This window comes from Cheilinus undulatus, linkage group 13 (assembly GCF_018320785.1).
Source record: "Cheilinus undulatus linkage group 13, ASM1832078v1, whole genome shotgun sequence".
Lineage (NCBI taxonomy): Eukaryota > Metazoa > Chordata > Actinopteri > Labriformes > Labridae > Cheilinus > Cheilinus undulatus.
The window spans coordinates 28,953,432-28,966,244 of record NC_054877.1 but is presented as its reverse complement, the minus strand read 5'-3'; the positions used below and the strand labels follow the sequence as shown (position 1 = coordinate 28,966,244).

The 12,813-nt window shown below is 40.2% G+C and overlaps 1 protein-coding gene across 1 annotated transcript; it reads left to right on the top strand.

The window, feature by feature from the left end:
• Positions 1 to 798: 798 nt before the first annotated feature.
• On the top strand, positions 799 to 11,840 carry LOC121520615 (midnolin-like). Its single transcript, XM_041804162.1, has 7 exons — positions 799 to 1,224; positions 1,306 to 1,393; positions 1,507 to 1,569; positions 4,569 to 5,135; positions 5,261 to 5,366; positions 9,308 to 9,556; positions 11,201 to 11,840. The coding sequence occupies exons 1-7, from the start codon at positions 989 to 991 to the stop codon at positions 11,371 to 11,373; spliced, it is 1,482 nt and encodes a 493-aa protein (XP_041660096.1). The 5' UTR covers positions 799 to 988; the 3' UTR covers positions 11,374 to 11,840.
• Positions 11,841 to 12,813: the final 973 nt, after the last annotated feature.

The window sequence follows — 12,813 nt, the reverse complement described above, 5'->3', positions numbered from 1 at the left end:
TCTGCACATCACCACAAACACACCAATCCCCACTGTGAAACACGGTGGTGGCAGCATCATGCTGTGGGGGTGCTACACGGCAGCCAACCCTGGAAGGCTTGTAAAGGTGAAGGGTAAAATGAATGCAGCATGATTTAGGAAAATCCTAGAGGACAGTCTTAGTCAGTCTGCAAGAGGACTAGAGGGAAATGTACACAGAAACTGAGAATTAATAGAAGTATTTGTGGCTGGGTTTGAACAGGGCTGTTCAAGCCAGATCCTCTGTGCAAGCTGAACGAGCTTGGGCGGTTTTGTTCAGGTGTGCAAGCCTGTTTGAGACCTATCCACACAGACTCAGTGCTGTGATTGCAGCCAAAGGTGCATCTACTAAATACTGACTTAAAGGGATTATTATTTATGCTGTCACTTATTTTGCCTTGTAGAAATCCGTTTTCACTTGACATACAAGAGATGTTTTTTTGTATTTTCTTTTTTTGCCAGGAACCCTGAGATTATTTATCCTCAGATAGGTCTCCACTATGTGATTAAGTATTCACTATTTGTCATTCTGTCTGTGAGGTACGTTGTCATGATGACAGTCTGTTCTCAACTTAAAGAGCTGACCAGATTGCATCATTTATGAATGGTGAGTGAAGCACTAAACACGGTGAAGCTATGTGAGGAAACACACGTTTTGATTGGACAGCAGAGACTGCCTGGTGTTGGGGCTCTCGCTGATTGGCGGCGTGTCATTGTAGGCGGAGCTAACACTGACAGGGATGTGGTGCTTTACACTCGGTGAAGTAGTGCCTCGTCTCTCACTGTAGAGCCATCTGCCAAGGTTTCTTGTGGCTGAAACGTTTGGTATTCGTCATTGTAAATGTTAACAAATGTTTCTCAGTGTCCAGTGAGGAATGAGGAGTAGAAACAAAGAGGAAAAAAACTGCCTGCGTTCAACCTTGCGACGAGAAACTGAATTTTCATCCGGACCTCTTATAAAGTCACCTGGATGGAGCAGCAGAAGCAGCAGCAGGGTCTCTGTAGCTTCACTCCGGGCATGTTTGCATGCTGCGAGGCTGGGGTCTCCACTGGTTTGCTCAACATGCGTCTGTCCATCACCTCAACCACCGGCAGCCCAGTGGAGCTCAGTGTCTCCCGAGGAGAAACCGTGGAGGGGCTAAGGGCTCAGATCTCCCACAAACTCAGGATGCAAACAGACAGAATCGTTCTCCTCCATAAAGACAAGTGAGTTTTCTTCTTGCTGCATGTGAGATCAAACATATTTCTTGACTTAAATACACTGACTTAGTGACTGTAATCTTGCAGGCAGCTGACTGCGGGTAAACTGTTGGACCTGGGTGTAACAGATGGCAGCAAACTAACCCTGGTCCCTGTGGTTGAGGCTGGAATAGCAGTAAGAAAGGGCATCTTGTACTTGGCAAAAAACATTCCTTATTATTTTCCAACACAATTAACTGCTCCCAATATTATGTTAAGTATGGGTTTCTTTTGTTGTTGCTGTCACAGAGCTCAACTGCCAGAGCTGAGAGAGGTATCATGGATGTTTTGGAGAGCTTAACAGAAGTCCAGGTAAGAGCTAAATGAATTACCACCTGTTGAATTCATACATGATTAATCTAGCTGTGCACCAATACTGCTGTGTTTCTTTAACATCTAACTGCTTGCATTGAATAGAATATGTTGTCATATTCATGACTGGAAACAAAATCAGCTGTAAAAAAAATTTTTTTGTCTTATGAAAGAAAGACCAAACATACAGAAACCCGTCACGTGCCCAGCTCATGTGTCGTCTAAATATTCTTTAGATTCTCCGCACTCAACGGGTAAAAATAATCTGCTCTCACATGACCCTTAAGCTTTTTATAACAGTAAACTCATCATGTGTCAAGATTTTTTTTTTTCAAATTAGAGGGTGTTAAAGATTATCATAAGGACTATCAGCATAAATTGCAATTAATTAGGGTCCATAACTAAGGCATAATTCCTTTTGAATTGCAATTAATCACATGCTTTATTGTCCCTTTTAGCATACTTTGGTTAGGCCACAGAAGCAGCTCCCTGCAGCCACAGTGATGTAGAATAAGTTCACTACTGCTCATTACTATAACTTGAAAAAACTTACTGACAACTCAGAGGACAAGTCAAAAGTCATTTGCACCTTATGTTGTTCCTTTTTTACTATTCCCTTATTTCCTTTTCATTTCATAACAAGTTCTTTTATCCACAGATTAGTGCATGCCTTTATCTCCAGTTTGCCCAAAGTCCCTTATTTTCTTCAGAATAAATGCTTCTCTGTATCCTCAAAGGAAGTCAGCTACCCTGGGTTTAAGGAGATAAAAAATCCAAAATAAACCAAATAGTTTTAATGAAAAACGGTGAATATTAACAACAGAAATTTTGGAATTAATTGTGATTAAAGTTTGTCTTTGAGAGCCCTAATTATTATCATTATTGCTAAAATCGTAGCAATAATGATTGTATTCATACATGTTCATGTATAGCCTAAAAAAACAAGCTGCAATATCCAGAAATTAGCTTTAGTTAGTGCTGTCAGTCGATTATAAAAAAAATCTAATTACTTATAGGTTTTGCAATAGATTAACTGCAATCAAATGCATATGTTGATAATTTTGGGAGATTGCTTTCCTAGTAGATTTAAAGATAAGATTAACAAAACAATCAAAAAGAACGTGTTTCTGAATGGCATCAAATCTTTGTAATAGCTTTTGAAAGGATACAAAGAGACAAAGATTATCCCCTTACTTGTTCATTTAGGATGCTAATTTGTGGAATATGGATTTTATCCATAAATTTATAAAAAATTAAGAGCACAGAGAATTTTGCCTGTGTTCCAATCAAAGTTAAAAAAGCTGCTTTATTTGGTTGTGTGATGGCATCAGGTTAATTAGTTAGCATGATTAATCAGCATACTTTTTTGTTTGAGATTTATTTTTGGGCTTTTTTTGTTTGATTGTGGAGAACAGTGGATAGACATGGAAATGTGGATGAGGGAGTGGGGGAGAGTGGAAAATGTGGAAAGGAGGCCCAGGGTCATAGGCCAGATCGCCCTTGCATACTTTTTTTAATCACGTTTTTCACCCCAGCTATTACATTGAAATTAGTCAAAATTTTGAAAGCACTACTTTTAAGACATTATAATAGGGAGGAGTTAAACTTTTTGTGTGAACATATCGCACCATACCATATGGTAAGGTACGATATGGTATGGTACAGTACAGTATGGTACAATACGATACCCTATGGGACGGTACAGTGTGGTATTGTACATTACAGTACAGCACTATACGATGTGATACGATACAATACAATACGATGCCATGCGATATGCTATGATATGGCTGGATAGCTCAGTGGGTTACACCACCTACTGTGGTGTAGGAGGTCAGTGGTTTGAATCACAGTCAGTACAGACTCAATACCTGATTGGGCCCTTGGGCAAGGTCCCTAACTCCTGGGACACCTGTCTAACTGTATCCATGGATGAAGGTGTCTGCTAAATAACATTGTAACATCTTCTTTCGCTTATCCGGAGCTGGGTCAAGGGATGATATGATATCATACAGTATGGTACGATGACATAAGTATGGTAAAGTATGATATGGCATGGCATGATACGGTAAAATATACAATATGATACAGTACAGTACGGTACGATAATAATGATAGATCATACTATGATAAGATACCATACACACCATACAATGAGGTACAATATGGTCTGACATGATAGGATACAATACAATATGATATGGTATGGTATGGTACAATACAATGTTATATAATAATTTACACTTTATTGTCCCTTTATGGAGATTTGTCTTGTGCTGCACACATTAAGCTGCCAGAAAATAACATATCAATATAATAGTGGTGCTGTGTACTTTTGTCCACTTTACAACGAGGAAGTCAACCACAAACACTAGTCTCCTTCAGTTTTAACCATCACTCCCTCCTACATTCTAACCAACAACATTAGATAAGACTAAAGTCAGATGTAAAACAAAATCATGAATAACGTTAAGATGGGAGTGGGGTTTTTTTACTATAGGAGAAGACGTGATGAAAATGATTCAGCAGTTACTGGAAATGAAACCCCCACACATTCTTGTTTTGATGTTTTATGAAACATGCACACACATGCAAACATTATTGCATCATGTCATTTACATATCACAGCCATAGTACTACGGTCGGCTGCATACTTTGCTCAAACATGGAGGTAAAACATTGTGCTGGATTACAGCTGTTTTTCTTTTCTGAAAAATCTTTCTCGATACTAACAGTTGCCATTTAAAAACCTACAGAGGAGAAATTCACAGGAAACAATACATGAATGTAATAGATCGATGTGGGTTTTTTTGTCTGCTCTGGAAACACATCCTAAAGATTTAGCCTTTCAAGAAAAATAGCTGCATGTGTCTGTGTTGTATGGTTAAACTGCACCTGCTATTACCATGGTAACCATAGATGTTGCCGAATCACACCACACAAGGATGTTAAGGATTGTAAATTTAACTCTGACATGTTTCTCTCCTTACTTCCTCCAGATCAGTGACTTCCTGTCTGGGCGCTCACTTCTGACTCTTAACCTGGGGATCGGGGCTCATGTGATGTACGTGCAGCTGCAGCTGTCTGCACAGAATGTGGCTGAGCTGCAGCAGCACCAGGATTTCAGAGCCAAGAGCAGGAGAGAGCTTCAAACCAGCCTTCCTGGAAGAATAAGCCCTTCTGACTCTACATCAACCTGCTTCTCCTCCAACACAGCAGGATTTACGACTCCCCCTGCCTCTAAAAGCTCCTCTCAAGGACCCAACTCCTCTGGCTCTCAAACTCTGAACTCTCAAAGAAACAGGACATCCTTGAACTCAACAGCCCCCGCCTCCTACATATTGCCCCCTAACCCTGCAAATCACCGTCACTGTACATCTCCCCATCCATCCTGTCCTACCCCAACTCACCACGAATCATCTCCAGTTATTTCAACCCCATCTCTGCCTTCTGAATATCTGCATCCCAGCTCACCATTACAAGCAGCCACACCAGTCTGTTCAACTGCTCCCTCCAGCTCCATGCCTGCACCCCTGAGTCCACCACCCGCCTCAACATTCAATGAGGTTAGCCTTACATGTTCACCTGCATCAAAATTTGAACACTTGATCTTTTAATACATATATATTACATCTTGAAAAATCTCCCTGATTGTATCTTACATGTTTGCATGTTCCTCTTTGTTTTACAGTGTAATATTCAAGCTACATTTCCTACTGAGCCAAGCAAGCAGCCGGGAGCAGTCATTGAAAGTTTTGTGAGCCACTCCCCTGGCGTCTTCTCCGGGACTTTTTCTGGTAAGTGAGTGAGCAGCAGAGAAGAAGATAACAACACGGTGAGAAAGCAGCAGTTACTGCAGTATAGTTTCATTAAGATAAAATGAACCATTGTTGTCTCTGGAGGGGGAATTCTGCTACAAAGGCACAAGAGGGATGATAACATTATTAGTAAATGAAAAGAAAAATGGCAATAACAGCAGGTTAAATTTCAATTCAATTCAATTCAAACCTTTATTTATTCTCGAAAGGACATTGAGGTATCCCTCATTTCCAATGTCGTCAAGATTACAAGCACATTAAAACAAGCAAGAAAAAACAACCGTCAAAACCAGCAGAAATCAATTAAAACAATCAAATTTGGAAACAAAATGACTGGAAACCAAGGTCTTAAACTCTGCAAGAGAGGGTCAGACTTCAATCTTTAGAGTTTGTTGGAGTTTGTTCCATGAGCTTGGAGCATCGAAGAAAAATGCAGTTTTACCAAGTTCAGTAAAAGCTCGGAGAACTGTAAGAACTAACCAATCGGTGGAGCGGGTCATGTGAGAGCTTGAACTCCACTCCAGCAAGTCTAAGATGTAAGGTGGTAGTTTTCCAATGAAGGCTTTAAAAATGTATAAAAACCAATGTCCGTTGCACCTGTTTTCAAGGGAGGGCCAACCAACCTTCTCATATAGGACACAATGAGTGCTGTAATATATGTATGTAACTAAAATTATGACACTAACATGACAGTGAGATGAGGCTTTTAGTATAGGGGAAGTCACAGTCATCTGTGTTGTGCTGTCAGATGTTAACATGCTACTTAAAATGGAAAAGGAAAATTCCTGTAACTCTAACTTGCCTAGCTCAGATGTTCCAAGCTGCATCAGAGTCCACCTCCACCTCCTTCATGAGAAATTGTGACCCAAATTTCAAAAACACATCAACAATTTATTTAAAATGTCACATATTATGTGAAATACACTTTTTCAGGCTTTTCTAGCAAAAATATGTGCCCCTGGCCTGTCCAAAATCCCCTCAAGTATCAGACCCCCCGACCCCCCCTCTCTCTCTTTCTCCACCTTTCAGAAAATGTGTGCTGAAACAAACAAAATATGTAACCTTTAAAAAAGAAAAAAGGTTGAAAAAGCATATAATTTTAGACAGTCTGCATGGATGCACTTTAATGAATTCAATTTTCTGTGATAATATGTAAATTTTGCTTGTTTTATAGAGAACCTGGAAAACATTATCATGTGAAAACAAGCTTTTTTTGATCCAAGATAACTAGATAAAAATAATATGCCAGTGTGATGGCTCGCCAGCCTTTGGACTAATGAAAATGTCCCAAGGAACTTGTCATCATCCATGCCTCATCTAGCTCTATGCCAAAGTGCAAGTCAATCAGATCAAATCGTTCAGACTAGTTAGATCAAGTATGGCCCCTGAAAAAGAAACACCCCAAATTTCATAAATCTAAGTGAAACTGCCTTTTGATGGTGTTCTGTAAAAGCATGAAAGGTGGCGGTATTGGGGCAATTCCTGGGGAGCATTTTTGACCTCACATTTTCTCACAGTTTTAGGTGTACACAATTTTCAGGCAAATCCAGGCATGTTTAATGCCCCAAAAATAGGTAATGGGGAGAAAAATAAAACACCTACGAATGCATTCAGTGCTCAGGCCCTAATAATCACACTTTCACAGCAAAACTGAGTAATTTACATGCATGATTGTACAGTACTAAGTTTTAAGCATGTTAGGGCACAAAATTTAGGCTGAAGTAAGGCATAGATCTGGTGAGTAAGCCACATAAGGGCACTGTTGGGCAGGAGAGAAGGAGGATTGACACAACCCTGTGGTGCTCTGGATGTCCTTGCATATGACCAGGGCCAAATAATCCACACCTTTAGGGCAGAATAAGGAGTGGATGTGGCAAGTAAGCCTTGAGTACTGTTCAAGCAGGTAGTAGCCATGAGTCCTTGGTCTTGCTTTGGATGTCCCAAGGGCCTGAAAACCACTGGCAGTGCCCAGGCCTATGAAAAGGCAGAGATGGCGAGGCACACATTCATGGCCCATTTTTGGGTTTCAGCCCTCCAGTTGAGAACCACTGGTCTAGTTTAACCCTGGTTAACACATGGCTGGCCTCTTTACCAGGGTTATGCAATGTTCTCTCCTGAAGAGGGCATCAGTGTTGTGCAGCCACTTCTGTTCTTTAATATTTGCATCCTGCTTAGCTTAGCTGTAAAAAGGAACATTCTGCTCATATTCGTGTTCAACAAAAGTTTTATAGTCCTGCTGATTTTGAGCTTCAGATGATTGCCTCTGTGCTGTGTGACAAGCTCACTTTCAGCCAGTTAGTGAGAGAGTGTAGGATCTATGATGTCAGATATCTATTGGCTCCTGGGGGCAGAGCAGAGTGTTGTTAAAAGCACTGGAGGAGTGAAGAGAGGACACATTTCTGTGACCACTCATTTCTCCATTTGTGAAAGAGCTATTGTTTGTGAAGGGGGCAAAAGAATCCTCTAAACATGTTACGAAATGCAGAGATGTTCATGAAAAGGGTAGTAAGGTTTTAGGTGCTGCAGTGCCAGCTTCTTCAGGGTCTTTATGATACATATTTCACAATCCTGCAAAAAAATGATACCCTTCTCCCTCCAAGCTGATTACAGGGCTGGTTAAGAGCTAGTGCCTAACCTGTCACCAGGTCTTTGTTTTCCATAGAAAAAGAATTGGCTTAGAGCCGGAAGAATTGGTTCTAGCATGGAACCAACTCCTTACAAGTCTAGAGGACTTATTTACATCAGACACGGCGTGCTTATATCAGTGGAATTCACAATAACAAGAAAGAGCGGCATTTATAAATAGCTAACCTTAGAAGAAGCAGTAAAACAATGATTAACATGAATGCAAAAAGCAAAGCAGCAGTGGCATGGGGAAGACAATCTGTCTCTTGGCTGGGGTCCTCGGATGAGGTACAAAGAAAGCTCAAACTTAGACTGAAGATAGCATGCATTTGCCTTATTTCAAATGCACAGTAGGGTTCTGCTCAAGTTAAGTTGCGTTTGGTCAAAGTTCCCTTGTCATGACATTTTTTTCTACAGCAGCGGAGAATACGCCAACATAAGTGCTGGCAATAACATAAAACATCTATACGAAGTAAATACAAAGATAGAGGAACATATACACGAATTTGGGTGAACAAATAACTGACGATGGCCAAAATATCCAAAATTGAGGGTTTGTATGGGTTTATCAGGCAAAACCCAACTGGTTTTGTAGCATTAAACATTCTAAGAACTTTTATCATCTTCTCTACATCAAAGGATGTTTCATGTGAATGAACCTCAGATACCATTCATGTTGTCTGGCTTACTGTTGTTTATTCGGTTCCTGGAAAGCCACCTGGCTTGGGTTTTGGGCGGGTCCCAGCAGTGGGGTGGGGGACATTATTCAGCATCAAGTGTTATGGAAACGCTGGGTCAGAGACAGCTGAGAGAGGGGATTGTCCTCTGTTTATCAAAAGAAAGAGAGGAGGTTATCTTGGTGATTTGCATTGGGAGGAGAGCCGGGTCCCCTGCAGTGGTGCGAAAGCAGACAGTTTTGAGGCGTGATGACCTAGACACAAAGGACGGGGGGTTGCATGAAACCTAAAGAAGCTTGTTGTGGTTCCCACTGCTATGGAGTCACCTTCACACTGCCTTTGTGTTGTTCTTGTTTTGTGGCCTCCATCTTCCCTTGTAAATGTATACAATTCTGCTGTAGTCAGATATACATCCTTAATCGTGCTGGTAAAGCAGCCAGGTCACTGAATTTACCACAATAAATGAGATTGTTCAAATTTTAAATGTATATATTTCTAATGAATATCATGAAGTAATCATGTTTGAGCAGCTGACCCAATTAAAGATTTTTCTTGGAAACTAAAATGAATGTGTTCTTCTTTTTTACATTTTATTAATATTTATTCTGGTCCCCTCAGGGACTCTGGCCCCTAACAGTCCGAGCGGCATCAACCATCCTCGTGGTGGCATCTCCATTATCCTCCAGATCCTCAATGACCTCCTCAGAGCTGCCCTCCACCACCGGGAGGTGCCACCTGCCATCTCTCACTTGCACTCTCTGACTTCAAACCCTCCAGCCGGCCTGCGGATCTATGCAGACGAACAGGGGAAAGTAAAAAGTAAAACATCAGAGATCAAAAGGACAGAGCACCCTGGTAAAACTAGAGGTGAGCGTTGACCAACAGTAGAAACATAGATTTATACAGAATTAAAAACTGCATTTATGTTTCCTCTTTATGCAGAAATACACCCCAGTTCATCACTCCGATCTATCTTTTTGGGCCTGTGATAAAAGTCCATCTGACTCCCAATATAACTAAGTTCTTTTCATACATGCGCACTACCCAGAACATTTTCATACTTGCATATTCACACATGTCCATCACAGCCGGAAATTTTCCTGAGGTTTGCCATTCGGACAGTGAAGGGTTGAAGTCAAAGCTGCCCTTAAGTGGGGATTAAGAGGAGAGCTTTCTGGGGCCCAGCCAGGAGGTCCATGGAGGTCAGGAAAATCATGGTCCATTGAAAAGTTAATCTGTGGTAACCACATTTTAACTTAATTTAACTTTAATAATAATCATTCTTATCAAAGCAACACAAATAATTGTATTTATTTATGCTGTAATACATTATAGTCCTTTTTATGTAAACCACTTTTCTTTAAACAAAATTGTGTTTTCTTTTGTAATGTTAACAATGTGGATGGGCACACTAAACTAAACCATTAGAAAAGTTAAGTCAGACTTAATTGTTAATCTGATATGCACAAACGTCAGAATGTGAGAATAGAGAGAACTGAAAGTATATTTTAGGGGAAATGAGACAAAAAAGCTGAAAATTGGCAAAAAGTGGCAAAAATGGTGGAGAGAAAAAGTGGTTCAAAGTAATTGCAGTATGGCAAAAATGGGTTAAATACAGAAACAATGGACTTAGAAAGGCAAAATAGGGACAGAAAAAATAGTGAAAAGCAGTTAAACATGGCAACAGTAAGTTGCAGAGGCAAAATTATGCAGAAAGTGGCAAATATGGATTAAAAGTGGCAAAAATTTGCAAACAAAGTAGTGAAAAGGGGTTAAAAAGTAACAAAAATAGGTAAAAAAGTGTCAATACAAGTTATATAATAATGTTTTAAAATGGGTGGAAACAATAATAAGAAAAGGGGGTAAAAGTTGCATGAATAAGTAATTTGAACATCAGAACACAATGATAGCGTGACCCACTTTTCAGCTCCAAAATGAGGTAACTGTTAGCCAGGACGCTAGCACCAGTGCTAGTGATCCATATCATCAGTGAATCACTACTTGGAAAGGCCCATTTGCTCAGTTTTCAGGAGCCCAGCCAATTCTGTGGGCAGACCTGGTTGGGAGAAGTAGAAAATATCAGGCCTGTAGGGAAAATTCTGGGTAAAATCTGGGTGTGTTTGCATCTACACATGCAGTTCACTCAGGATATTTTCAGGTGTTTTGCTCAGATGCAAATAAAGCTTTGTTGAAATGCTGTTGGTTAAGTTGTTTTCTGTTGGCTTCTTGCTTATGTTTTTTTGATTTCTGCAGGTTTTTTTAAATGATTATTTTGGTGTTGATGTTTCTGTTTGTAAAATCTGACCTTTTTTAGACCCAGTATGTGAAAAATATTTGGTTCCATAAATGACTAATGATTTAAATCCTGAATTTTCATTCTATATTTACATTCTGCATTCTGTTTATGCAGAGTTTTTTCCCGCCTGAAGAAAAGTCTTGATTGTGTGGTTCCATGCCAAGATGAATGTTTTAGTAGCATGTATAACGTGATGTACTGTTTCTCTTCTGTAGATGAGAAGAGTCGACCCCTCCATGCACCCTCACAGGAGAACCAGGCATTGCACTGTAAGCTAGAGCGCTTGCAACTTTTAATGCAACAGAGGCGGACCCACAGGCGAACTCGTAGAAAGTTTCGCCTCACCCAAGCGTCTCTCCCGTACCATCATCCTCATCATTGCTCCTAGTCTGCTGGCTGTACTTCAGCTGTACCATCATCCAGACCAGAGTTGACTTTGTGAAAACTTAAAAGAGCAGCAGGGACCACCAAATGTTTCTGAGGGACAACAAGGGATTTTTTTACTTTATAGTCTTTTTAGGAGATATCCAAGGAGTCTGTATTCTGTTGTTGACAATGTTCTGAGTCTGTGGCTTCATCTGAGACTGTCCAGCAGGGACACCACTGTCATTGATATGTAGCATAGGTCATCTTAGACATGGTGTCTCATACAATAACCTCTTGATGAATGTTTAATGTATTCCAAAGCATTAGCTGTACATGTCCTGAATGTAAACTGCTTTGTCTTGTGAAGAGGACGTCCCTCTATAATGTTTCTCTTATGCAATACACTATCTAAATGTAAGAATAAGCAACAAAAAATGTAAAGAATAAAATAAAAAAATGTTAAGCACAGAGATGTTTGTGCTTGACGCCCCCTCATACAAGTAGAGTGTAACTTTGTTGTCTTCATCAATTAACTAGATGGCTTTTTGTGATTAATGTGTAGACTATGTGTCTTAATAATTAATATTCTTACTACTTTTTGGGCTTTTGGCACCTGTTGTGTCAGAGGGAGCACAGCTGAAAGGTTGTTATGTAAAAATGAAGGCTCACAGTTCTCTTATGTAGAAGTTTGTATTGACATTTACCCAAAAAGTAGGTACAAGTGTCAGCATGCTGCTATCACATACACATAGGCAGATTGTGTATGTTGTAATTTCAATAGCTGACAAAAATGTAATGGATGTTAATGAAGGAGTCTACATAATACGAACAAATCAGGTATGCAAATATTCCATGTCGGCTCATACTTTCCCAAACAGTTAAACATACAGTACATGCTCTGACGATTAAAAGTACTGTAATGATATGTGAACAGCTGTACTTAAAGCAGATGAACAGTAATTAAATAGGGATGTCTGTGTCTACATGGTGGAATCATGAAAATAGACTTTTTTTTTCAGGCACCTTGGATTCTGTGCCTCTTTGGTCTTCCTCCAGACTCTTGGACCCTGATTTCCAAATGAAATGCAAAAATTAATTTCATGTGAAAACAGGACTTTGGACCACTGAGCAACAGTCCAGTTCTTTGTTCCTCTCAACCCAGGTGAGAATATTATAACAATGTCTGTGGTTCAGGACTGGCATGACACTAGGAGCCCCACACATTGTGCAGCTCCCCTAAGTTCATGAATCTGCTTTGCTTGACAATCCTCTGAAGGCTGCGTTCATGCCTGTTGCTTTTCTTAGCACACTTTTCCCTTCCAGACAGTTTTCCATAAATATGCCTTGATACAGCCTCTGAGAAGAGCCTGCCTTTTCAGCAGTGAGCTTCAGTGGTTTACCTTCCTTGTGAAGGGGAACACTGTCCTCTGGATGATAGTCACTCAGCAGTCTTCCCCATGAT